General features: G+C 44.5%; 1 protein-coding gene across 1 annotated transcript in view; it reads left to right on the plus strand.

Annotated features, from left to right (window-relative positions):
- The first annotated feature begins 21,282 nt into the window (after window positions 1-21,282).
- EVA1A (eva-1 homolog A, regulator of programmed cell death) overlaps window positions 21,283-26,086 on the plus strand; it is a 61,371-nt gene continuing 56,567 nt past the window's right edge. Inside the window, exon 1 of the mRNA XM_081101337.1 lies at window positions 21,283-21,599. Within this exon, the coding sequence (XP_080957463.1) occupies window positions 21,554-21,599 (46 nt within the window). The 5' untranslated portion in view covers window positions 21,283-21,553. The remainder of the gene's footprint in view (window positions 21,600-26,086) is intronic.

The raw sequence follows: 26,086 nt of genomic DNA on the forward strand, positions 1-26,086 counted from the left end.
AAAAAAATGAGTTCGCATGTCACCTCTGACACGCGTGTCATAGGTTCGCCATCACTGGTCTAGAAGTCCAAAATCAAAGTGTCAGGAGGACCATGCTCCCTCTAAACCTATAGGGCAGCGGTTCTCAACCTGTGGGTCGAGACCCCTTTGGGGGTCGAATGACCCTTTCACAGGGGTTGCCTAAGATCATTGGAAAACACATACATAATTACATATTGTTTTGTGATTAATCACTATGCTTTAATTATGTTCAATTTGTAACAATGAAATTGGGGGTCACCACAACATGAGGAACTGTGTTAAAGGGTTGCGGCGTTAGGAAGGTTGAGAACCACTGCTGTAGGGGGAGAATCCTTCCTTCCAAGTTTTTTTCTAGCTTCAGTGGTGGCCGCCAGTCCTTCGCCTTCCTTGGCTTGCAGCTGCATCACTCTAATCTCTCCCTCTGTCGTCACATGACCTTCTCCCTGCGTCTCTGTCTTCAGATGGCATTTTTCTCTTTTTGTAAGAACACCAGTCTTCGTGGATTAGGACCCACCCCAATGACCTCATCTTAACGTGGTTATAGCTGCAAATTTCCAAATAAGGTTGCAGTCACACGTACTGGGGGTAGGACTGCAACACATCTTTTGGGGGACACAATTCAACCCATGACACTGAGTTTGAAGAGCTTGGGTGGGCATGTCCAGGAGGCCTCAGGATAGATGTGAGTGAGACCTCAGGGAGAGGCCTGAGCTGTGGATCTCTCTCTAGCATCTGCCAGCAAAGAGACAACAGCAGGGGGTGATCACAGCACATAGCAGAGCAGACTAAGAAGGGAAACCTTGGGAAAGGTCATGGTTAAGAAGCTGCAAGGGGTAGAGGAGTCCAAGCAGGGGGTGCCTGAGAAGGAAGGGCCAGCGTGTGTGCGCCTGAGAGGGACTCCGAGGGCGTGGCCACGATGGAGCTGGCCTGCATCCATCCTTTGCTAAGAGCTGACGGTTGCCCACCGAAGTGCCAGACTGTGTTTCCTGTTGCCTGGTTCATATGTCTCCCCCATATGCTACGCGGCTTTTCTCCCTTATTCAGGAAGCACGGGGGCCCTGCAGCCATCTCCCTGAAGGAGGCAGCAGGGACATTACAAGCTGTTGTTGGGGCAGCCGCCTCCCTAAAACTAGCACTACAGTACGGCATTGATCTAGCAAACAAGGCCGGCTTGTTTGTGTTTTGCATTTCTTCAGAAATGAGCTGGCAGTTCTGTAATAACATTGAGGAATTGCACTTTACTACTTCACCAAAACACTCCCACATGGTCATAAAAGTGCTGTCCAGAGCATGTACAGTCTTTCCCTCCGGCCCCCCACCCCCACCCCTAGGAGAGGCTGCAAGGCAAGCTTTCAGGTAGCAGAAAAGTTGCAGATTCTAGAATGTGAGACTGAAGGCCAGGGCACACCAGAATGGCTCAGCCGTGGGGCTCTGAAAGTAGTGATTCCCAAATGCGGTCGAATAATAGAAGGGCTCCCCATGAGGGCAGGGGTCTTGGCTGCACTGTTTTCACTGCTGCATCTCCAGCATCTGGGAGGCTCATGGTGGACACTCGACAAAGGCTCTGGGTAGCCGAGGAGGTGAGAGCTTCGTCCACGCTGGGATCAGTAAATGACTGGCCAGCAGTGCTCAGCTAATGGGTGAGCAGACTTGAGATGTGTGCACAGTCATATTTTCTTCTTCCCTGAGGAGGCCAGCGGTCAGTGGCCAGGTCCACTGTAGTATGTCTTGGGCCTCACATTGCTAGCAAGATCTGTTTTCACTGGTTCTGGAAAATACACAACAAGCCATGACCAGAGTGACTATTGCATTAGGACAATAAAAACACTGCCTGTTTACCAAGTGCCTGCTATGGATCAGGTTCTGTGCTAAGTGCTTTATACACTTCATTGCAAATAACTCTTGAAACAACTCTATGAGGTAGGTGCTATTTATATCACCACTTAAAATCAGAAAAAAATGAAATTTAAACTGATGAAGTCATTTACCCAAGTTCTCACAGCTAGAATGTAGTGTTGGGTGGGTGTGTTTGAACCCAACTGTCTTGAAATAGAGCCCATTCATTGAAGCCCTTCATTGCATTCCTGAGCTTTGCCAATCTTGTGTTGACATTTCTTGTCCACTCATTGCATGTGTAGCTTATGAATTATTGTCCAAGAGATGGTGTAATAATTATGTGGATGGTTAGGGCAGCTGCTGTCAGGTTCTGGAGATTAAGATATGGCTTTGGCTTTGTACTGAAAAATAGTGAGTCTGAGTTTAGCTGTCACCACATGCAGGCCCAGAGAGCAAGGACTCACAGACTGGGCTTCTTTGTCAATCAGCAAATTATGCCTCAGAACCTGTGACTCATAGGCTTTGGGGATTGGCAGGGCCCTCGGAGATAATCCAATTTCACTCTTTGATTTCACAGGTGAGCAGCCTGATGCCCAAAGGGTAGAGTAAGGACTATAGCAGATTAAGGATGGCTGCAATTCTTTGATACATCTCCCACTGAGTGTGAGAGCTCTCGCCCCTTGAATCTGGACAGGCGTTGTAGCTACTTAGCTATGAGAGAGCTGCATGAGTAACACTGTGCCAGTTTCTGGACTGCGGACTTAAGGGACTGGCCGCTTCCACTTTCTGCTCTGTGAACATGGACTCTGGAACGCAGATGCCATGCTGTGAGGAAGCCCAAGTAGCCCCATAAACACACACACATGGAAAGGAATTGGGGTTCCTGCTCAATAGCCCGTGCTGACAGCCAGCATTTTATGGCCAACTTGGAAATGGATCCTCCAGGTCCAGTCAAGTGTCCCTTGCTGGAAACACTTGGAACAAGAACAGCCATCTACAGGGCCCTGCCCAAAATGTGGATTTACCAGTGAATGCAATGCTTGCTGCTATTTTAAGCCACTAACTGTTGGGATGGCTTGCTATGCAGCAATAGATAATCAGAACAAGAACCAAGTGGCAGGTGTTACAGCCCTCAGCCAGTGTTTCTTTCTCTCTAGTGTTTGTATACCATGGTGCTCAGTGGTTCCCTTTGGGTCACCCAGGTCATTCACCAGCCTCAGTGTCTGTGAAGTTGGAAAGGCTGGTGCATTGCCTTGCATGAAGACTGCTAAACTGAATGTCTTCAGCAAAAGTCACCAAACCTAATAATTATAGGAAACTCTGGAGCCTAAGGGTGAAGAATATAGAACCTTGAAGCCCACTCCAGTCATGTATTGAATTAGAATCCTTAGGAGTGAGACCAGACATTTCTAGTTTTTAAAGCCTCCCAGATGATCTGGATGATTAGCCAGCTTTGAAAACCATTGGTCATAAATTGTTAGTGAGCAGTTGGGAGGATATCCCAGCATCACCCACATGCATAAATTAATTATCCTGAACTGGACATTACTGAAAATGTTTCTATTTATGTTAAGGTTCCTAGGCAGAATGAATTATTTCTACTCCCTGGTTAAGTCAACCTGAAGCTCAAAGTTTTTTTTTTTTTGTTGTTGTTGTTTTAACATACTCGCCCTTCATTTAACTTGGTGGTGGCCTGAGTTCCTTGGTGTAGATATCCCTGACACTCCTGTAACAGCTAAGGTGACAGACATTAATTTTGTTGGCTAAATATGTATAGTTCTCTGCTTGACACATCATAGAATTAAAATTCCTTGCCCCTGCGATTGAGTGGGACCATATAAATAATTCTCATCAATGAGCAGAAGTGATGTGTGTCGCTTCTGGGCCAGAGCATCTTATTACAAATGCAAGACTCTCCAGGATCCTATCTTCCCTCTTTCCATCTGCATTGTGAGTAGCGATGTTCCAGATAGTAGTTGTTCTATCAGCACAGGCTCTTGAGTAACAGTGATGTATAGGGCCTCCTTGCTGACCTACAACAGATATATGATATTAGCAAGAAAGGAATTTTTGTTGTTTGAAGCCACTAAAATTTGGGGGATGTTTGTTATTGTAGCATAATCTAACCTAAGCTGACTGATATAGCCGGTGATGATAAACTTACCACTACGAAGCCTCCTCCCTCTTCTGTGTCAACTGGGAAGGAGCATGCCCCCTAACCAATTTGAATTTTTATGTTTTTCTACTTCAAATATTTATAAATCACAAAGTTCTATTCCCCTTCTTGCATGAAAGAGCACTCCCCCCCACCCGCCATCCTCCACCCCTTTAAACGGGTCAGAGACCTATCAGCATCTCAGAACAGCCAATAAGTGTTGAGAACATGAGGTTATGTGTTGAAAGGCAATGGCTTTTGTTTGCCTATCCCATGGGACTCTGATAATTATGAATAGTGAGGCATAAAGTAAGTTAAAGAAAATGTACAGTTGTCAATGAGATACTTTGTGAAATATTATCTTTCGAAAGGCTGTCTCACAAGGCATGTTTCCCATTTTCCTGAAAAGCCAGTGGTGAAATGAGAATGGGTTTCCTGTGTTCAGCAAAGGTGAGCTCGATGTTAAGACTTTATTTTTGGAGATCATTTTCCTCTCATTTTGCAGTAGGGAGAGGAGGTGTTGTGCTGTCTCCTGAGCCAGCACGTGGTGCTCTGTCCCTGCAGCTGTGACTTGTCCTTGGTTATTATTCTTTTCCTTAAGACAGAAATTGAGCGGCTGCTTTCTTTTATCTTGTTTGCAAAAATAGTCACCAGTGCTTTTAGGAATCCTGGGTGGTGGGTTTTCTTTATTATCTAACAAATAAGTATCTCTCTACTTGATCAATATTTGAATTTCGTTTCTGAATTTATAAGCTTTAACCTTTTATTCAAGTAATATGTGTGTGTATTCTGTTAATAATAATTCAGATATTGCCAATAATGCTGAAATCCCTCTTTGCCACCTCCATTTCCCAATCTCCTCCCCAGGATGAAGTGCTGTTCTCAAGCATATTTAGCCCTTCAAGTTTTATGTACATAGTTACATGCAAATATGTGCTTGTAAAATTATATAATATTTTTGTTTTAACTATTTTACATGTGTGGAATTTATTGTTATGTCCACAGTAAGTTGCTTTCTTCACTTAACAACATTATCTTACAGAGTTTCCCAGGTAAGTATAAATACAGAAATCTCATTGTGTTCTATAATAAGGATGTGTCATAGTATATTTAATCATTTCCCCATTTGAAAACATTAAGGTTAGTTCCAAGATTTAGTATTACAAATAGTGTGGCCACAAATATTGTTATGTGTGTAACTTTGTGTACATATGTCAATGCTTCTCTTGAGCTGACACAGAAAAATGGGATGGCTTTCTCAAAGGATCTGGAACTTTCACTTAGTAGATATGCCTCAAACTCCTTCCAAGTGGCTGGATCTCATATAAGAGCAGCCATTTCCCCTTATTTTTGCCATCATTTTATATTAAGAAGCTTTTATCTCAAAGGTAAAAACAATATTTCACTTTCATTAGCATTTCTCCAATTAATAGTGAGATTACACAGTTATTATATTTTTATTTATATAAATCACTTCTTTAGAATATTTCCTCATTTCCTACTGGATTGTTCATTTTTTTACTTATTGACTTATTGCAGTTATTTTTTATTCTGCATACTCATCCTCTATCTGTCATATTTGTTGTAATTATTTTCTGAGTATCTCTCTTTTAACTTGGTTTGTGGCTGTTTTTTCTGGTTGCCTCCTTATCTCTGTTTTCCATTGGCCAGTCCTTCTATTCCCTGTGCCTGGTGCCTCTTTTTAAGAGCGTTAGCTTTCCTCCAATGTTTAATGATTTGTGATTGTGAGTAATTCCTTCTATTTGTGCTTGCCTGTTAACTGTTCTGCCTGCACTGCTTGCTTGGATCCCTGCACCAGACAGGGTGAGAGTAGGAGAGGGCACTGCCTGCCGCTGTGCATGTGTGCTGGTGTGCACAGTGAGTCTAGGGCTGGGCATACTGCTGCTAGGTGTGTGACTTCGATAATGAGGCTCTTAGCAGCAGAGTTCCTCATACTTCAGGAGGTGGTAAGTTGACAAGGGCCACAGTGCTTCTCTCTCCAAGCGCACGTGCTCATGGCTCATCTCTAAGCACAGACAGCTTTTTTTGCTGCCACATCCAAGTGGATCAATCCAAGTACAGTGGGGCCTTGACTTACGAGTTTAATTCGTTCCGTGATGGAGCTCGTAACTCAAATTACTCTTATGTCAAATCAAGAAGTGAATGAGTGAGACACGTGATGCTGGGCTGATGTTGTGGCGTTCACTGTGACGTTCGCTGAGCCAACTAGCGGTGGGGTATCTGAAGCTGGCTCGTAACCCAATTTTAGCTCGCAACTCAAAGCAAAAAATCGGGCCAAGAGACGGCTTGTATTTCGAAAAACTCGTTAGTCGGGACACTCATAAGTCAAGGCCCCACTGTAGAAGATGGGAAGGTGGAAAGATAGGAAGGATTGCACACACCTGCTGGCTCTTACTTGGATAATTACCCTGTTGGGGAGTCCCGGGCCCTCCTTCACTACCCTCCTGGTGGGTTGTCCCCTGTCTCTACTTCACCTTTTGTAGCTGCTCTCTCCTGTGTGCATTTGGGTTGTGGTTTTCTTCTTCAATCCAATTCCACCTGCTTTCCATGTTTCGGTGAATTCCCCTCCCCGATTTCTGGTCTACGGAGGGCACATCTTCTTGTTTTCCAGAGAAGATGATCCTTCCTGAGAATGTGGAGTGAAAGGAGAGTTGCCTGTGAGATTTTCCAGCAGCTTGAGTTGGAAGATCAGAAGTCACCCTTCCTGGTTTATGACACTGTTCAGCCTGGTGCCTCTAAAATATTAAATGCTTCTCTTGAGCAATAGAGAACGGAGGAAGATTAGAGGGTTGCTTCACTAATGTAAATATCCTTATCTAGCCATAGTTGTGCTAACCATTTATATATGCTAACAGGGTAGATAGAAGGAACCCAGACAGCATAAAAAATCTCTCTTCAACTTTATCTCTGACAGTTTTGTCTACGGGAATTTCCCCAAAGGCCCTATCCTGACTTCTGAGCTGCATGTTTCAATTGTGTTTGAATATAATTTACATATTCATATCCTAGTCAAGTTGCAACACGTCTGTAGCCCTTTCTCACTAATAAGTCCTCTGGGAACAAAACTGCCCTTTAACAAACCTGAATAGAGTGAAAACAAACTGACCATGAATCTCACAGAACAGCCTTGGCTTGTGGCTTGTGGCTTGTGGCTCAGGGGCAATATTTTTGTAAGTTGCTCATGCCCTTGACAAACATGTGCCCTTGAAACTCCTCCTTGAGTAGGCCTTGCTGTGGGTGGGCAGGGAAGAGCCTGCTCATGGACTGTGGGCCTTGGCAAGCAGCCCTACATTTCTCTCTGTTACTCCCTCCCACCTATGAGAATGGGAAAGGGAAGGAGTAGCAGAGAGATACAAACTGTTATCTGTATATATGTTCGTGTTATTTGATCCTGGAGTGCTCCCTGCTGGGTTTGACCCCTCCTTGTTAATATACACAATACCTTAGAGAAATTGAGTTCACACGTCACAGCACAGATGAGCCACTACAATTAAAAATAGAACTAACATCTACATTTATGTCAACAGAGAAGGTGAATGACCCCAGCTCCCATTAATCTCCTGTCGGGAAATTTTCTCTGTGAAGATTTTCTTACCTGATGAGAAAAAGAGAGTGAGGCTGACTTTTCTTCAGGACTATGCCTTAGAGATAATTGAATTGGTTGAAGCAGAGAATTAAAGCTTATTTTGTTTAATGTCATCAGGAGAGGTTCACTGAAACTTGTTTTCAGATAAAAAATTTGGGGATAGAAATATACTCTGAGAGACCTCATTTATCCGGGTCTCCATGGCTCAGAGAATTTTACATCCTTGGTGAAATGACAAGACATTATGTTAATCTTGAAACTGTGGGAGGCAAGAGTGGAGAACCTCTAATTTATGGAACAAAGTGAAGGTATTCAGATTAAAACTGGACATATTTTCCTTTGTCAAACTGCCCCGGGTTCAGAGGGAATGCAAACTTGTAGAAATTGTAGGTATTTTATGGAAATGAATTCAAAGTATTAGAAGAGAGTCCTAGATTTTTTTTTTTTTAGTGCATACGCATCATTCCTTAAGTTTCAGTTGCTCTTGGAATGGAAAATTTAGGATATTCAGAATTACAGACCATCCGTGTTAACCGTATGACTATTGGGGTTAAAAGTGTATTATGTCCACTGGGAAAAAGTCATAATTCTGAAGTTTTGGAGACAGAGATATGCATAGTAGACTAAACTAGAATATAGCCCATCAGTTTGATAACAATGAGGCCTGTTAGTATCAGTTCCACAATTAATAGGGAAAAAAAGTTAACCTGAGGCCAGTAACAGGCAATTAAATGTTTTATAGAAGCAACGTTTATTTTAAAAAATTCCCTTTGGTATTGGAGCTAAAAAGCCCATATTTCTGGCTTGCAAACAGGCTATCAGAAAACTTACATAGAATACACACACACGTGGTTCATCACTGGAAAAATGAAATGCCTGGTGGGATGGAGGGTTACTGGTTCCTGGCTGGTGTCTGCACCAGTCAGTCTTCGTAAATCCTGAGGATGACTGCGAGGTGGGCACAGGTGCTGGTCTCATCTGTCAGGCATCTTTCCCTGTGTCAATGAGATGATGCTCTCTTTCGTCTCTGGGCATGAGCGTCTGCTTCCATCCGGGTTCTTAAGGACCCTCCTGGAGGGGAGATGGCTGGCTCAGCCCAGCAAAGGCTCTCTGTGATGCAACGCAACCCCCGGCCACTTTGTGTTTGGTGTTCTGCCTGTGGCCTCTCAGCTCCCTGATGTGGGTTTTCTCTGCTCTGTATTTGACGGTTGCACGAAGCATTTTTGGTAATGAGACTTAAGTCTTTGTTCTGGATAAATGCCATCCTTAAGTATATGTTTTGGGGCTTGGATTATTGCCACACACTTATTTTACGAACGTTTGTCTGCACTAAGATGTAATTTTGTGTTGTTGTTTTTTGTCCAAGGTCTGTGACAGATTCTAATCCCTCCCCACCCCCTGCCCCCCACTTTGTTTTTCGTCTTTTTGTAGGGGACACTCGTCAGCAGTTGAAATATCTTTGGCACACTCTTCAATCTTGATGGCTTTCTTGCCTCTAAGCCATTTATGACTGCTTGGAAGCACGGAGACAGGTTTTTTTTTCCCCCAGCTCTAATGGATTAAGCCATAGTTTATGTTCTTTGAAAAAAATCCTTATGAGCTACTTTATGCTGTGCAATCTTCAGGCGTTCATGCTCAGTCCTTTAACAATTCTCTAGTCAGGCAAAGCCTGGGGGAGAGAAGAGAGAGGTCGACCTCTAAACTGTTTACATAATGAAACTCGCTCAAATCTTTTTATGAGATTTCTTTGATTATGAAAGTAATATACACATAGCTTCTAGATAAAACCAGAAAATAGAGACAAAGAACTCAATAGCCAGAGAAATGTGTGTTTTCCGCATCTTTTTTTCTACTTGCTTAAATTGCATAATCGCTTAATAGAAGGCAGGGTTACAAGTCAGATTTGCATCCAGCTTTTAAACTTCATATGTCATCACAAATACTTCCTCGTGTTAATATCAACATTTGTAACTGCTTCAAGACATTAAATCATAGAGCTGTAGCATAGTTTGACATATATTCCTATATATATTTTTTTGAATTCTAGATAACAAACCAAGCTTTATTATAATCAACAAACACTACATAGATAACATTTCCTAGAAAGGAATGCTGTCCAAATAACTTTTTAATTGCACTCAGATTCAATTCCCCTTTAAACCTCATAGTTTCACTAGAAAGGCTATGGAAATTGCGAGTTAACAGAGAAGATTTGCAAGATTTCAGCTATGTACTAAAAAGTCTAGACCGAAAGGTTTTAAAACCCTGACCTGATGGTTGGCTGTGACTATAATAAATATATATTCCTATATTGTTGAACACTTTGCTTCTAGATTTTCGTAAGTGTGCATAATGATGTAATGATTATCTTTGTGCATATGGCTTTTAAAATTCATTTTCCTAGGTTGGCAGCATACTGCTTACAATTAGACTCACAACTTCAGAAGAAGTCCTACCAACATTAAGTTCAGATAGTTAAGAGAGAGAAAAAAAACCAGGGAAATCAGAATACACATTTTCATAATCATGGTATTTTTAACAAAACTCAGATCATTGATATTGACTCAAGTGTGGACTTTTTTCAAATTTCCCCAGTTTTTTGTTTTGTTTTTTACTGACGTCTGCTTTCTGTTTTAGGACGCAATGAAGGATACTACAATGCATTTAAAATTAGTCTTTTCATTTATTCAAAAAGGGAACCAAGTTGTGTGTTTTCTGGGTCATTGCCTAACTAACGCTGTCTTCCTCTTATCCTGACTCATACATGACAGCCTTGCTGTGGGTGGACTTCTTGAATCACAATTTCCCTCCTTTAAATATTTGACTATAATGATCATGTTTCTTATACATTTCTTTTTCTTCAGTCTAATCATTCTGAATCCCTCGAGTTTCCTCCTATGATCTGGTTCCTCATGTGATCCGGCTTCTCATGTGATGATATTTGGCAAAGTCTTCATAGCTCTGGTTGCGTGCCGCTTGCCAGAGCCTCCTTGCTGGCCTGCTGGCTAGAACTGGGCACCGTCAGGAAGGCTCACCAACACAAGATGTGTTAGAATTTCCACTACCATATTCAACACTTGGCTTTGGGACATAGCTCGTGACTACGATACCTCCTTCAGCAGCTGTATCTCTTTGTTGACTCATATTGAACGTCTATTCAAATAAAATGTTAACACCACATAAAAAGTTCATATTAATATGAGGAAATAGTCAGGATGTGTTATGAATTTGAATATTCCTTATTCAAATAAAATAAAGTGTGTGGGTTATTTATCCTATCTGAACTGGTGCATTCTTAATAGGAGTGATTAGTGAAAAAAATCTCTACCTTACAATGGTTTCAAGGCCGTATTTCTCTTAAAGGCTCTCCAAAGCTTGGCCTTACCAAACAAAATCCTATTCCTTAGTATTTAATTTCTCTTAGGAAATTAAATAAAAGTAAAATGTTTTCCTTAGGGAAGGTGATAAAAGTTATATAGTTATCATCAACAAAACACAGGTTGTCCCAATCTGACAAAATAATTTTAATTTTTTGGAGGCTTAAATGTATACATATCTTCATTATTTGATACAAACAATAAACATATTAAACAAGGCAGCACCTTGGTTATAAACATCTTGGCTATCCTCAAGATTGACAGTCTTAGTGGCTTAGTATGATTATTCACAGATCAAAGATTCTTCCTCATAGATAACAATATTGTTTTGAGTTAAAAATATGATATAATGAAAGACTCTGCTAAATGTTTTAATAAAATAAAGACAGATTAGGGATAATAGTATTTCCTTGGTTAATCAATTTAATAACCAAATTAAATGAAATCAGTCTGAAACAACTATTAGTTAATCTTTCTCAGTCCCTAATTCTCATTGCATTCTCATTCAAAGTTTATAGATAATCATCATTGTCAACATCATCATCATTACTACATTTTTTAATCCTCACCCAAGGATAGGTTTACTGATTTAGAGAGAGAGGAAAGAAAAGAGAGAGAGAGAAAGAGAGAGAGAGATGGATATGAGAGAGAAACATATACGCACCCAGACTAGGGATATAATCTGCAATCTAGGTATGTAGCTGTACCAGGAATTGAACCAGCAACGTTTTGGTGTATGGGACGATACTCCAACCAACTGAGCCACCTAACTGGGACCATCATCACTACTTTTTATTGGGCAACTGGTATGTACAATTTTATTGTAAACTAGAGGCCTGGTGCACAAATTTGTGCATGGGTGGGGTCCCTCTGCTTGTAATCAAGGCCTGTCTGGGGCCAGCTGGCCATGGGGAGGGACCGCAGGAGGTTGGTTGGCTAGCCCTCCGATCAGGGTTGATGGGATGACCAGCCGGGGAGGAGGGGCCACAGGAGGTTGGCTGTGGGAGCACACTGACCACCAGGGGGCAGCTCATGCATTGAGCATCTACCCCCTGGTGGTCAGTGTGCATCATAGCGACTGGTCAACTGGCCGTTCCATCTTAACGGTTGCTTAGGCTTTTATATAGAGAGATACCTTACATTCATCACCACTTTTAATCTTCACAAAAAATCTTGTGTGGTAGGTATTAATATCCTCATTTTACAGAAAAGGAAACTGAGGCTCAGGAATGTTAAGTAAATTTTCAAGGCTGTATCTCTCTTAAAGGGCGGGGCAGGTTTTCAAGGCTTGGCTGATTCCAAAACTCATGTGAACATTGCCTCTCATGCATACTTTCATTTTTTTTCATAGTCACTAATATGTTCTAGATTCCATCTGATTGGTATAATCCCTGTGGTCCACTTTATTCCCTGTTTGAAAATATGGATATTATTTTATCAATCTCTATTCTGATTTCTTGGGAATTACTGACTACTTCCTTAATCATATTCTGCATGTTCCTTCAGCAAACTGGCACTGGCATGATATGGGTTGGGGCTGAAGAATTAACTTCACTTAATTGGAACCAGCTTACTACTGCCAGCACAATTAGGGTTAGAACTTAGTATAGAAAGAGTTTGGAACCAACCAGATTGGGTAATGCAATCCCATGGAGCTCAGCATTTTCTGAAAACAAACAACCCTTACTCCTCTCCTTATTGATCCTGGCTCCAAGAGAACTCTGCCAGGTGAATGCATGCTCTAGTTTAGGTGTTGCCATCGCTGCAAGTTTTACGAACCACTTGGCTCTCTCCTATATGCAACCATGGTCAGATTTCCTAACTTTTGCCAATGGGTTGACCTGGCCACGTGAGGAAGGTAGGCTCTGGGAACAAGAAGACTCCTTGAAGGCAGCTAAAGTTGACAGGTTGGTGCCATTCATCATGGCTCTTGCAGGATATGGAGCCCCCTGACCAATCTGGGCCACCAACTCCATCATGGCTGTTTTCCCTTACAACTGGGGCTTCTAGCTGAGCACAGCCTCAGCGTGTAGTGCTATTCTGTTGGATTCTCAGTGAATCTTAAGACAGAAAATCATTAAAACATTTAAAATTTTTTAAAAATTGATTTGAGAAAGAGAGGAAAGGGGAGAGAGAGGGAGAGAGAGAGAGAGAGAGAGAGAGAGAGAGAGAAGGAAACATCCGTTTGTTGTTCCACTTATTTATGCATTCATTGGTTGATTCACAGGTTGTGTGTGCCCTGACTGGGGATTGAACCCATAAGCTTGGCGTACTGGGACAATGCTCTAACCAACTGAACTACCTGGCCAGGGCACCTCATTAAAACATTTTGATGGATTCACATACTCTGATAGAAAGGGCAATAGCTCTTTGATTTTTTTAATTGGTGAAAAACAGACAAACAAGCAAACAAAAGAAGTATAGAAAATAAACATCAATGTACCCAACTCCAAAAATAAATAATAAATGCCAACATTTTATATTTGCTTTAGTTTCTTTTTAAAGAAATAAAACATCACAATAAAGGAGAACTCTACTTTGCTTACCTCCCCAATTCCACTTACCTCCTCTCCCCAGAAACAAGAACTATTATGAATCTATCATGTAAAAGCATAAATACATATATATTCACAAATATATAATTGTTATTATAGAATTTGTATAAATGGCATCATATGGTACATAATTTTATGCAACTTTTCCCACTCAATATTATGTTGTTAAAATTTATTTTTGTTGATATATAAAAAATACAGTTCAGTCATTTAAACTGTTATTATATCATATTATATACCAATATTTATGTTTTCTTTCTGATGGACATTTGGGATATTTCCAAACTTTGTAATTACAGCACTCCCTTCTAGAGCACAGGTTCATCCGAGGTATGAATCTAGAGTTGGAATTGCTGGTTGTTAACATCCAGGTTCTAATGATTATGAAACAGGTCTCCAAAGTGGTTGAACTAAGTCATAACTGTATTTGCTATATTTGACAGTTCCTGTTTTCCTTTATCCTGGCCAACAAGAATAGGTCAGACTTTCAGCTTTTATCCCATTGAAGTGTTACATGGAACTTCACTGTTGTTTTATTTTTCTGTTACTAGCATTTTCATATACTAATTATCCATTTATGTTCTTCTGTGAATATAAAAATGGAACACTTGTATTTTCACTAAAGTGGTTTTTATTATACTGAAGCTTTAGTTTAAATTTAGTTCTGTTTAATCAACCCTTTATGATTTCTGCTCTCTGTATCTTGTTTAGGAGTTCCCTTTCCCTTTCCAAGGTCATGTAGATATTATTATTTTCTTAATCTAGAATTTATTTTTTGAAGGTGTGAGGTGGAGATCCAATGATATTTATGATATTTTTCAGCTATGCAGATTTCCATATGGAAATTACATTGTAGCAAGTCCACTTACTGAATAGTCTGTCTTTCCCCCAATGATTTACAATGCATCATTTACTTTATAACAAGTACTCATACTTGGGTCTATTTCTGGGCTTTTTATTCTATTCCATTGATCTATTTGTCCATGTCTGGGCTGTTATTATCTTACTAGCTTACTTGCTATATTATTTTATAGTAAGTCTATACAGCTTGTAGGGTAAGTTCTTTGTTTCAGAAATCTCTTGGCTATATCTTGGCCTTCTGTTCCTCTGATTAGAACTGCATAGAAGTTATAGTCTAATTTGATAAGAATATTGTACCAGATATCTTCCATTTCTTCCTTGGCCGTTTATTTTTCAGATTAGAATTGCATAGAATTTATAGGTTAATTTGATAAGAATATTATGCCATATATCTTCCATTTCTTCCTTCAAATTCACCCTTTTTTAAAAAATGAATCTCTCTCTATACAAAAGGCTAACATGCAAAGTGTCCCATCAGGAGTTTGACCGTGCGACTGGGAGTTCAATTGCTTGCTATGATGTCCGCTGACCACCAGGGGGCGGCGTGGAACATGACGGGTGACCAGGGCTGGCAGGACGCTGAGGGACAGAGGAAAGGAGGAGGCAAGGAGGCAGGGAACCTGATAGGCCCAAACGCCAGCCAGGCCGAGGGACACTACCCTTCCTCTCTTTTTAAAAATCAATTGTAAAAATCTTTAAACATTTTTAAAAACTGTTTATTACTTCCTTTGGAGCATAACAGTGAATTTCAAGCCAAAATACATAGTGTTATGCATGTTTCATTGACTGAAAACCCCCCAAAGCCTGGGAGGGATTATCTGTAGGCTTTATCACCACCTGTTTCCACGGACTTCCTACATCATTAAGGAGAGGCCAAGAGTAACATTTCCCAGAATCCCCTTCTCTCTATAAGCCTAGGGTAGTGTCAGCCAATGAAAGGTATTTGCATGAGATTGGAAGGCAGATGCATAGAAAGAACCACACTCTCTGGAAGCAGATTTGAGGTTTTCAGTAGCTTGAGGGTACTCTCAGGTGAGTGGCCCTCTTTGGTACTGCAGGCAGCTGAGATAGCCAGCAGAAGCCTGTAGAAAATCTCTCACTTTAGAATTGCGGGCTGAGATGGATGGTTGAAATTTCTCAAATTTTTCTGATATTTGAAGCAGTTTTCAAGTAAGCTCTTCAGAACCTCTTATGATGACGATGCAAGATGAGATCATCACAAATGGCCTCCTTGACCTTTGCCCCTAGTCCTGCAAACATGTGAAAGCCTCAAATATCCTTTCTTAAAGCCTTTAATGCTTGGAGTAGATTGAGGAATGTGGTAGCCAGCCTCCAAAATCCACCCCTCTCGCCCCCTGCCAATGATTACTTTCTCCTGGTATTTGTGACCTTGTGGAGTCCCCTCCCAGGCTGAGTCAGGGCGGCCTGGGTAATCCACAGAATAAGGTGGGAGGGGTGGTGTGTGGCTTCTGAAGCTACATCATAAAAGGCATCGTGGCTTCTGCCTCTATCCTTTGAAAGAAATGCTCTGGGGGAAGCCAGTTTTCAAGACATGAGGACATGCAAACAGCCCTCTGGAGAGGCTCGTCTAATGGGGAACTGAGCCCTCCCACCAACAGCCAGCACCAAGTTGCCAGCGGTGTGAGTGAGCTGCCTTGGAGATGACCCTCCAGTTCCAGGAAATTCTTCAGATGACCTACACTGCAGTCAACCTCCTGAGATACCCCAAGCCAGAATTTCCCCGTTGAGCCACTTCTAAATTCCTGGCCCATAGAAACCATGACAGATAATAAATGATTATTGTCATATACCACTGTATTTTTTTTTTTTGCGGGGGGGGGGGGGGGGGGTTATTCTGCAGAAGTAGTTAATACAGTAGCTTCTATTTTCCTACCAAATCCCCATTAAAAACTTTTAATTCTCAGTCTTTCCAAATTGTCTTATGTATCTACCAGGGGTGGGCAAACTTTTTGACTCGAGGGCCACAATGGGTTCTTAAACTGGACCGGAGGGCCGGAACAAAAGCATGGATGGAGTGTTTGTGTGAACTAATATAAATTCAAAGTAAACATCATTACATAAAAGGGTATGGTCTTTTTTTTTTTTTTTTAGTTTTATTCATTTCAAACGGGCCAGATCCGGCCCGCGGGCCGTAGTTTGCCCACGGCTGATCTATACAGTCACTGAGCAAAGGGAGGGAGACCCATGCCATTTTCTGGCCGGGAATTATTTGACAAGCCCAGGCAGCTTGTGTTTTCCCAACTGGCTGCCAGTTTCCAGCTGGAAGAGGTGCTTGCATCTCCCAAGATGATCAGCTTATTATTCCGATCATAAGCATTACTTATTCTCTTTGCAGAAAGAAGATGACAAGTTTGAGAGTGGTCAAAATGTAACTGGTTGAATCCCATCTCTACTATTTTTCTGGCTGTATTATCTTGAGCAAATTTCTAAAACTTTCTAAATTTTCATTTTCTTGACTGTTAAATATGAATAATAGTGAAGTATGGTAGCAATCATCTCAGGTAGAAACTATAGTTTAACTTTAACCCTGCTGTTTGGCTTCTGTACTTATTCGCTTTGTTTAACAATAGAAAAGTTATTTTGATTTTCTGAATTATATAAATCACCCTATTGGATTGAATACCCTAATGATTGTACTGTGACTATCCCATGGGTTGTGGTCATACTGGGCTTAGAAAGCACATTTTCCCTTACCTGGGAAGGACAGCACCGTTATCCCAAGGTCAGAGGCTCCCGTTAACGTGTCCCTGCTGACTCAGTGATCCCGAGACCCCAAAACTGTACTTAGATAACATGAAACTGCTTCTGCTTCTGTAAACTGCTTTTTTGCAAATCAGTTTCCTCATTCCAAACCTTGGGATGTAATCAATACCTTTGTGATCTTTGCCTATATAAATCTGGTGTTTCAGCCATCTGATCACTATGAGATTGGAAGAGCCAAAATGCCCCCTCATAGTCCCAGATTGCAATAAATGTGACTCTTTAATTCGACTTCTTGAGGCGTCCTTCTGTGATTCGCAAGTTAAAGACTTATTCCCAGTCTATTCCTGGTCAGGGCACATACCTAGGCTTCGGGTTCTCTCTTCCTTCCTCTCTCTAAAATCAACAAACATACCCTAGGGTGAGGATTTAAAATAACTTACAACAGTTTCTGTCACATAGTTTTAATTTACTAATGATTTCTATGATGATGATGATGATGATAATGACAATGTGTAGACTTTGGTGTTTGGTATTCAAGGCTTCCCACAAGTTCCTTTCTGCTGGTTTTTTTTTTTTTATGTATTTTATTGATTTTTTACCGAGAGGAAGGGAGAGAGAGAGTTAGAAACATCGATGAGAGAGAAACATCGATCAGCTGCCTCCTGCACACCTCCCACTGGGGATGTGCCCGCAACCAAGGTACATGCCCTTGACCAGAATTGAACCGGGGACCCCCCAGTCCGCAGGCCGACGCTCTATCCACTGAGCCAAACCAGTTACAGCTCTGTTTTAATTATCTATTGTTGTATAACATATCACTCCAAAGTTTACATCTAAGAGCAAGACCATTCTATATTATTACGATTCTGTAGGTTGATTTGGATCAGTTGGGTGGATCTTCTGCTCCATATGGGTATCAACTGCAGTCATCTGGGGACTTGACAGCGTTGGAATATGCAAGATGGCTCACTCACATGGCTGCTCTTGATACTGCCTGTTGGGCAGCTTAGTTGGGGTTTTCATCAAAGAGCCCACTCATGGCTTCTCCATATAGCTTGGGCTTCTCACAGCCTGGTAGCTGGATTCAAAGAGACAAAGTCTTAAGAGCAAAAGTTCTAAGAAGCAGGAAGTAAAGCTACTGATTCTCTTAAAGACTAGGCCCAAAACTGGCACCGTAGTATGTCTGCTATGGTCTATTTGTTAATCATTCATGGAACCAGTCCAGATCAAGGAGAGAAGTCAAGTCTGCCTCTTGATTGGGACAGTGACAAAGAATTCGCCACTGTCTTTACTATATCCCCTAATTTCCTTTCCAAATATTTCCCAAATTATCCCTAAGGGGATCCTATGAAACACAGTAAGTCTGTTAGCTTTTCCAAAACACGTCTGGTTGTTCCTTGGCTCTCTGTCCAGAGCAAGCCCAACCCCCTCCCTAAAGCTTTCCCTCCCAAGCCCCTAGCACTGACTGTCAGCACTGGCCACTGATCAGCGCCTCCTGTGAAGTTTTATTTATGACAACACATGTACCTGTTACTTGACACTTTCCAGACTTGATTCCTTATTTTGTATGTGGTTTCCCATTGAGTGGGTTTTACATGTCTCGGTTTTCCATATAAGCCTGGGACAAGGCTTACCGTTAATCAGTGCTTAGTATTTCTGATTTGAGTAATACACTGTGTGCACGCAGAGGCGGGAGGAAACTGGCACTTATTGATCACCGAGTCGAGCAAAAGGCCAGGTTTACAGGCAGCATTTCACACTGCTCATGCGCGTCCTGCAAGCATTATCGTTCCCACCTGGCAGACGAGGAAACCAAGCACCTCACTTGCCTGACTTCACAACGAGCAAGTGGAAGAACCAAAACTAATGGCAATTCTGTTTGATGCCAAGGCCCTTATCTTTCAGTGGTGTTGTCCCGCCCGAAACTCCCTGGAAATAAAGCTGTCTGGGGAAAGCCAGGAAACCTGTGTAACTATGGACTGTGGCTTCTAGAGCATGTGAACCATAAACTCCCCGCGGAGAGGGCATGCTCGCCTCAGCCTGGCTGCGTGCAGGCATTTACCACCGCCTGGGACCAGAGCTAAACATTAACCCCCTTGAGCTCTGCTTTTCCTTAACTTGCCAGCTCCCAAGGCTCCCAGCGGCTTTGGTCACAGACCCTCTCCATGATGGCTCCGTTTTAAACAGCTTCTGGGCATCACGATGACATGTTTGGAAACACTGTGGCATATTTGTGGTGATTAAACGTTACGAAAACGTCTAGCTCCTCCTCCCTCCACAGGCCTGTGGCTCCAGCATTGCCGGGAGCCCTGCTGATGCCTCCATTGGAGGACTCTTAAGGGAGTGCTTGGGGCCCCTTCTCCCCAGCCTCCGAGGGGAGCAAAGCTGCTGGCCAGGCATTTCCAGAGGGTTTCGAGGGGATCAAAGAGAGAAAAGCAAACACTGAGGGAAAATGTGCTGTTTATTCTTGGAACAAAGTTCCATTGGCAGCTCTCTCCTCTTCAATAATGCTTGTTTTCCTGAAAGGATTACACACACGTTTGCTTCCTCCCCTAGGATTTACCCGCTGCTCAATGCCTGACCTGCACTGTCTATCTCCTGCCCCCTCCGAACCAGGCTTTCAGTGTTCTCACAGGCTGGGCAAAAATGAGAGAGATTAAAATCATCCATGAGAGAAAGTGGGTGAGTGCAGCTGCGGCAAATGCCCGCGTCAGCAACCCAAGTCAGCAGCTCAAATAAGCCCGGCCACGTGAGTGGCCCTCCTGGGCCACAGGCGGGAGGATCCCTGGGGTGTCAGGCCTCTTTCCCAGGGAAACAATGAGAGGCTACAGTTGAGTGTGGAGTCCTGCCAGGAGGAGGTGTCTCTCTTTGGAAGGGCAATTGCCTTCATTTTTTTTTTTTTTTTCATGGACATTTCAGCTTTTGTTAAATAACTGAACAAATTCATTGAAGGTTCTGGGGCAGAATAGCTTCCTGAGATATCCTTTTGTGTCTCGTTCCCTTCCCTATAGCTACCCTTCCCTCCTCTGCCTCAAGGAGGTAGTAAGACCCTGGTGTGCCCTTGTCTTTGGGGTCTTTGTGTTGTTGCAGAGCTGAAATCAGACGTTCTAGTTGGAGAAGACATACTTCCCCCTGCTTTTGTCTCTGCTGCCTGTACTTATTGAGGGACCGGCAGGAAGGGGGCTGTGGGTTTCTGAGGGTGCGCAGCCTGACTGAAGACCGAGTCCCTGAGAAGGAAAGAAAGAGCAGGATCTCTGGGGGTACTCATGAGGTATGGACACCTGACCCACAGCACCCACAACCGGGGCAGGAGTCGGGTGGGGTAGACATGACGAATTAAGAGCTGTGGCCTTAAAATTCCTGTGTGTGGGGGCGGAAAATTTCCAAAGCCCAGGCCTCAGAAGAACCTGCCTCCTGGTTCCATGCCGGCTTGGACTGAAGCCTGGAGGAGGTGCCAGTGCAGGCAGAGTCCGGAGGGCCCTCTTTGCATGCTGTGTACGGCACAAGTCACCAGAGACCGCCCCGTGAACCTGGGGAGGAGGTGTGCGCCAATAATGACAGATTACATTTCAAGGGGGAGAGTAGAACGCTCAGGGCAAATTCAATTCAAATGAGAGAAATACAAGAAGTGTGAGGTTTCTTGCTAATCAGACATTAGCACCTACTCAGTGCTAGGTACTCTACCAAGCTCGAAAGAGATAAAGGAGCACCTATTACCCTCACAGGACTGGGTTCCAGGTGAGGTGACACAGTGCAGACCTCAACGTGAAGACATGTCACAGATGCCAGGGGCTGCCAGGGAGCACCGCCTCTGTCTGGGGACAGGGAAGGCTTCCAGAACGGCTCACCTTTGTTCTGAGTCTTCAAAGATGAGCTGGAGGAGGATGGGGGTGGAGTTGAGAACATTCTTCAGGGGAGGATGGGAGTGGAGTCGAGAACATTCTGTACAGAGGAACAGAAGCGTGAAATAGCCTGGCATGTGTGGGAGACTGTAAAGAGATGGATACTCAGAGCGTAAGACAGGTTGTTACTGGATGCGGGGGGGGGGGGGGGGGGGGGGGCGCAGGCGTGGCCAGGGGAAGGGCTGTGCACCCTGCCCAGGAGTCTAGACTCACCATGTGAGTGAGTGGCTGACCCCTGAAAAGTTCCAGTGATGTGAACGGATGCCTTTGCTATGAAGCAAAGTCAGTTATGGGAGGTCACGGAGGAGGAGTGCTCCCCGCGGTGGGCGGGGATCTGGGAAGTGGGGAAGCGCACCCTGAAGAGAGGAGAGCCTGGGAACGGGGAAGAGGCCAACAGGAAACGCACTGCCAGAGGTCACCGCCACAGGCAGCAATGCGATCGCTGCCAGAGGTCATCAGCCCCAGCGCAGGGGCAGCCGCTGGATTTCGACACTGGGAAGCTATTTGGGACTTGAATGAGGGCCGTTTCCCTGGAGTGTTGGCAAGAGAAACCAGACTACAGTAAGTTGAATGACTGAATGGACGTTAAGAAAGTGACTGATAATAAATACACCTATTTGTTTGAGGTTTGGTTACGAAGAGAAATAAAGGTGGGAAAAGATCGATAGATGGGTGCAGAACGTGGAAGACCTATTGAATAGTAATTTGTTCATGTGTTTTAAATGATGGGGCAGGTTTGGGCAAGTTCAAGGTTGAGGGGAAGGAGGCAGTGGGAAGATCAAAGACAAGGGATGAGGAAGTCCGTGGAGGAAGAAAGGCCCAGCAAGCAGGGGCCTGAGGCACAGAGAAGACCCCCTGACCTGACCAAACTTCCCCTGTGGCCCCGGGCTGGGGAGTTTGAGGTCACACATCTCCTTGGAAGCTCTGTCACTCTGTATATCTCATTATAGTCGTCCCTCCCCCCTTATCTATGGGGGATATGTTCCAAGACCCCAGTGGATGTCTAAAACTGCAGGTAGTACCTAACCCCATATATCAGTGGTTCTCAACCTTCCTAATGCCTTTAATACAGTTCCTCATGTTGTGGTGACCCCCAACCATAAAATTATTTTCGTGGCTACTTCATAACTGTAATTTTGCTACTGTTATGAATCATAATGTAAATATCTGATATGCAGGATGTATTTTCATTGTTACAAATTGAACATAATTAAAGCATAGTGATTCATCACAAAAACAATATGTAATTATATATGTGTTTTCTGATGGTCTTAGGCGACCCCTGTGAAAGGGCCATTCGACCCCTAAAGGGGTCACAACCCACAGGTTGAGAACCGCTGCCATATATACTATTTTTTCCTATATATACACTAGAGCCCAGCGCATGAAATTTGTGCACTCGGGGGGGGGGGGGGGCGGGGGGGGCCCAGCCTGGCCTGTGCCCTGTCACAGTGCAGGAGCCCTGTGATCAATCACCCTAAATAGGTAGGCCCCGCTCACCCATCTGGGGCTCCTCAATGGATTGCCCCAAAGAGGTAGGCCGGAGCCAGGGTTCCTGCCTCCGCCCCATGCAGAACCTGGAGGTGGGACCCCCCAGGACCCCGGGCAGGCCTAGCTGCGCAGAGTAGGGAGGATGCAGGACCCCCAGGCAAGCCTTGCAGTGCGGAGCTGGAGGATCCTCAGGCAGGCCTAGCCCGGAGTCAGGAGAAGGCAGGACCCCCAGGCAGGCCTCACCACACTGAGCTGGGAGGAGGTGGGACTCCCAGGCAGGTTCCGTGCCATGCATGCAGCTTCAAGCCCAGCCTTGCCCACCTGCGCGTGCCCACTGTACAAGCAGCCATGTTGTGAGGGAGTGAGGGCATCACGTCATGATGACCACTTAGGCTTTTATTAGTAAGGATAGCTATGATAAGGTTTAATTTATAAATTAGGCACAGTTCAGGATTAACAACAACAATAATAAAATAGAACAGTTATAGCAATACGCTTTAATAAAAATTATGTGAATATGGTCTCTTTCTCTCTCTCAAAAGATCTGATTGCACTATACTAGTATGGACCTTTTCACTTAAGGAAGTCCTTAAGAATTCTCTTTTGCATATCTGAATTGCCAGCATCGCTGCGCTTGCAGCTTGGGGCTATTATTAAGTAAAATAAGGGTCACTTGAACCCAGGCACTGTGATATTGAGACAGTTAATTGGAAAACCTAGATGGCTACTAAGTGGCTAATGGGCAGGTAAGCATAAACAGCCTGGATACGCCGGGCAAGTCCCATCCTGGGTGAGCAGAGCAGTGGGGCTGGGTGAGATTTCAGCATGCTACTCAGTACAGCACACAATTTAAAACTTATACAGAGTTTATTTCTGGAATTTTCCATTTAATATTTTGGACCGCGGTTGGCCATGGGTAAATAAAACCTCAAAGTGAAACTGCAGGTAAGGGAAGACTACTGCAAAATAAACCTTCTGCTTCTGAGACGTATAGTAAACCTTTAAAAACAAACCAAAAGCATCCTATCTAATAAAAGAGAAACATGGTAATTAGCGTACAACCGCTACCCTTCCCATTGGCTAATCAGGGCGATATGCAAATTAACTGCCAGCCAAGATGGCGGCTGGCAGCCAGGCCGCTGGAAGCGAACATGAGGCTTGCTTGCTTCAGTGATGGAGGACTCCAACGTTCCCCGCCTGCCGTTGCCGGCCTCTGAGCTGCAACTCGAAGCAGCTATGTTACAAATATAGAAGCTAAGCAAAACCCCAGAAACCTGCTTTAGTTGTCGGGCTTCAGCCAGCAGGATCGCAACATTGTTTCAAATATAGAAGGTAAACAAAGGCCAGAAACCTGCTTTCAGCAGCGGAGGCCTAAGAGCTGGAGCCTCAGAGCTAAAGCTGGCCCAGAATAAAAAAGAAAAAAAGAAAAAAAGGAGTGGTTGGGAGCTTCCGTCACCCGCCAGCCTGAAAACAGCCCTCAGCCCCTCACCCAGACTGGCCAGGCACTGCAGTGGGGACCCCCACCCTGAAGGGCGTGTGACCAGCTGCAAACAGCCATCATCCCCTCATCCAGGCTGGCCAGGCACCCCAGTGGGGACCCCCACCCTGATCCAGGACACCCTTCAGGGCAAACCAGCCGGCCCCCACACGTGCACCAGGCCTCTATATAGTAAAAGGGTAATATGCCTCCCAGCACCAGGATCAGCGTGACAGGGGGCAGCGCCCAAACCCCCTGATCGCCCTGTGGCACTGTGTGTGACAGGCTGCGGTGCCCCAATCCCCTGATCGGCCCTGCTCTGTGTGTGACAGGGTGCAGCAGCCCAACCCCCACCCCCCCATGGGCCCTGCTCTGTGTGTGACGGGGTAGAGCCATAACCTCCCCATCAGCCCTGCCCTGAGTGTGACAGGGTGTGGCGCCCCAACTCCCCTATCGGCCCTACTTTGTGAGTGACAGGGGGGAGCTCCCCAACCCCCTGATGGGCCCTGCTCTGTGCGTGACAGGGGGTGGCGCCACAACCTGCCCATCGACCCTGCCTTGAGTGTGACAGGGGGCGGTGCCCCAACCCCCCAATCAGCCCTACCGTGAGCGTGACTGAGGGTGGCATCGCAACCTCCCGATCCACCTTGCTCTTTGCATGACATGGGCGGCGCCCCAACTCCCCAATCAGCCCTGCTCTGAGCCTGACCAGGGGCTGCACCTAGGGATTGGGCCTGCCCTCTGCCACACGGGAGCAGGCCTAAGCCAGCAGGTCGTTATCGCCTGAGGGGTCCCAGACTGCGAGAGGGCACAGGCCAGGCTGAGGGACCCCCCCCCCTTTCCCCCCGAGTGCACAAATTTTTGTGCACCGGACCTCTAGTCTATATGATAAAAGCCTAAGCAACCGTAAAGGTGGAACAACCAGAACGACCGGTTGCTATGATGAGCACTGACAACCAGGGGGCAGACGCTCAGTGCAGGAGCTGCCCCCTGTTGGTCAGTGCTTTCCCACAGGGGGAGCACCACTCAGCCAGAAACTGGGCTCACCTGATGGCTGGCGAGCCTCTCCTGCCTCCTTGGCAGCACTAAAGAGCAGCGAGCCAAGCGGTAAGGAGCAGCGAGCAGGAGGGCAGTTAGGGCGGGTCCTGGACTTCGAGAGGGCTCAGGCCGGACTGAGGGAACCCTACCCCCCCCCCCCCAGTGCATGAGTTTTGTGCACCGGGCCTCTAGTCATATTATAAATACTTTAATAGCTAATTTAAAGGATTCCCAGTGTGGACCTATTAGTGAAGAAAATGAATCAGACTTTCACATCCAAAGTATATGCCCCCTGTCCTTCCCCCTCCCCCCCAAAGAAAGCAGCCTGGCTGGGTGGCTCAGTTGGTTGGAGCATCGTCCCATGCACCAAAAGGTTGTGTGTTCTATTCCTCATCAGAACACATACCTAGGTTGTGGGTTTGATCCCTGGTCAGCGGAATGTGCGGGAGGCAACTGATCCATGTTTCTCACATCAATGTTTTTTCCTCTCTCTCCCTCTCTCTCTTTCCCTTATTCTCTCTTTCAAAATCAATAAAAACGCTATCTTCAGGTGAGGATCAAACACACACACAGACACACACACACACACACACACACACACAGCCAACAAAGTAGATCCCAAACTCCATCACTGTGTACAGACACTGAGGGCTGACTGGTTGCTGGTGGCAAATGGAAATCACTCCCATCCGGGCACCGGGGTAATGAACAGAGTGCCGTGCACTTGGTTTGATTAGATCTAACACACCTGTGCATAAGGACACTGTGTTCCAGAACGTGCTACCATGAAATTTATGAATCTGAGAAGTGGATGCTCTGTGGGGTTTTCAGAAGTTCCAATGCCTGCCACCACCATCTCGTCTAGTTAGTGCACACCCTTCAAGGAAATGAATAGTTTGGTATGTTTTGTCTTCTGTTCTGTGTTTGCCCATTTATCTTTCCAAACAAACCACTAGATTAATTTCTCAAGCTCACACCTTCCACAGTTACAGGAAAGAAGTCTCTGAGGAATCTGGAAGGGTTGCAGGCAGCCTCGGAACAG

Source organism: Myotis nattereri (assembly GCF_964212035.1).
Source record: "Myotis nattereri genome assembly, chromosome: 10".
Taxonomy (NCBI): domain Eukaryota; kingdom Metazoa; phylum Chordata; class Mammalia; order Chiroptera; family Vespertilionidae; genus Myotis; species Myotis nattereri.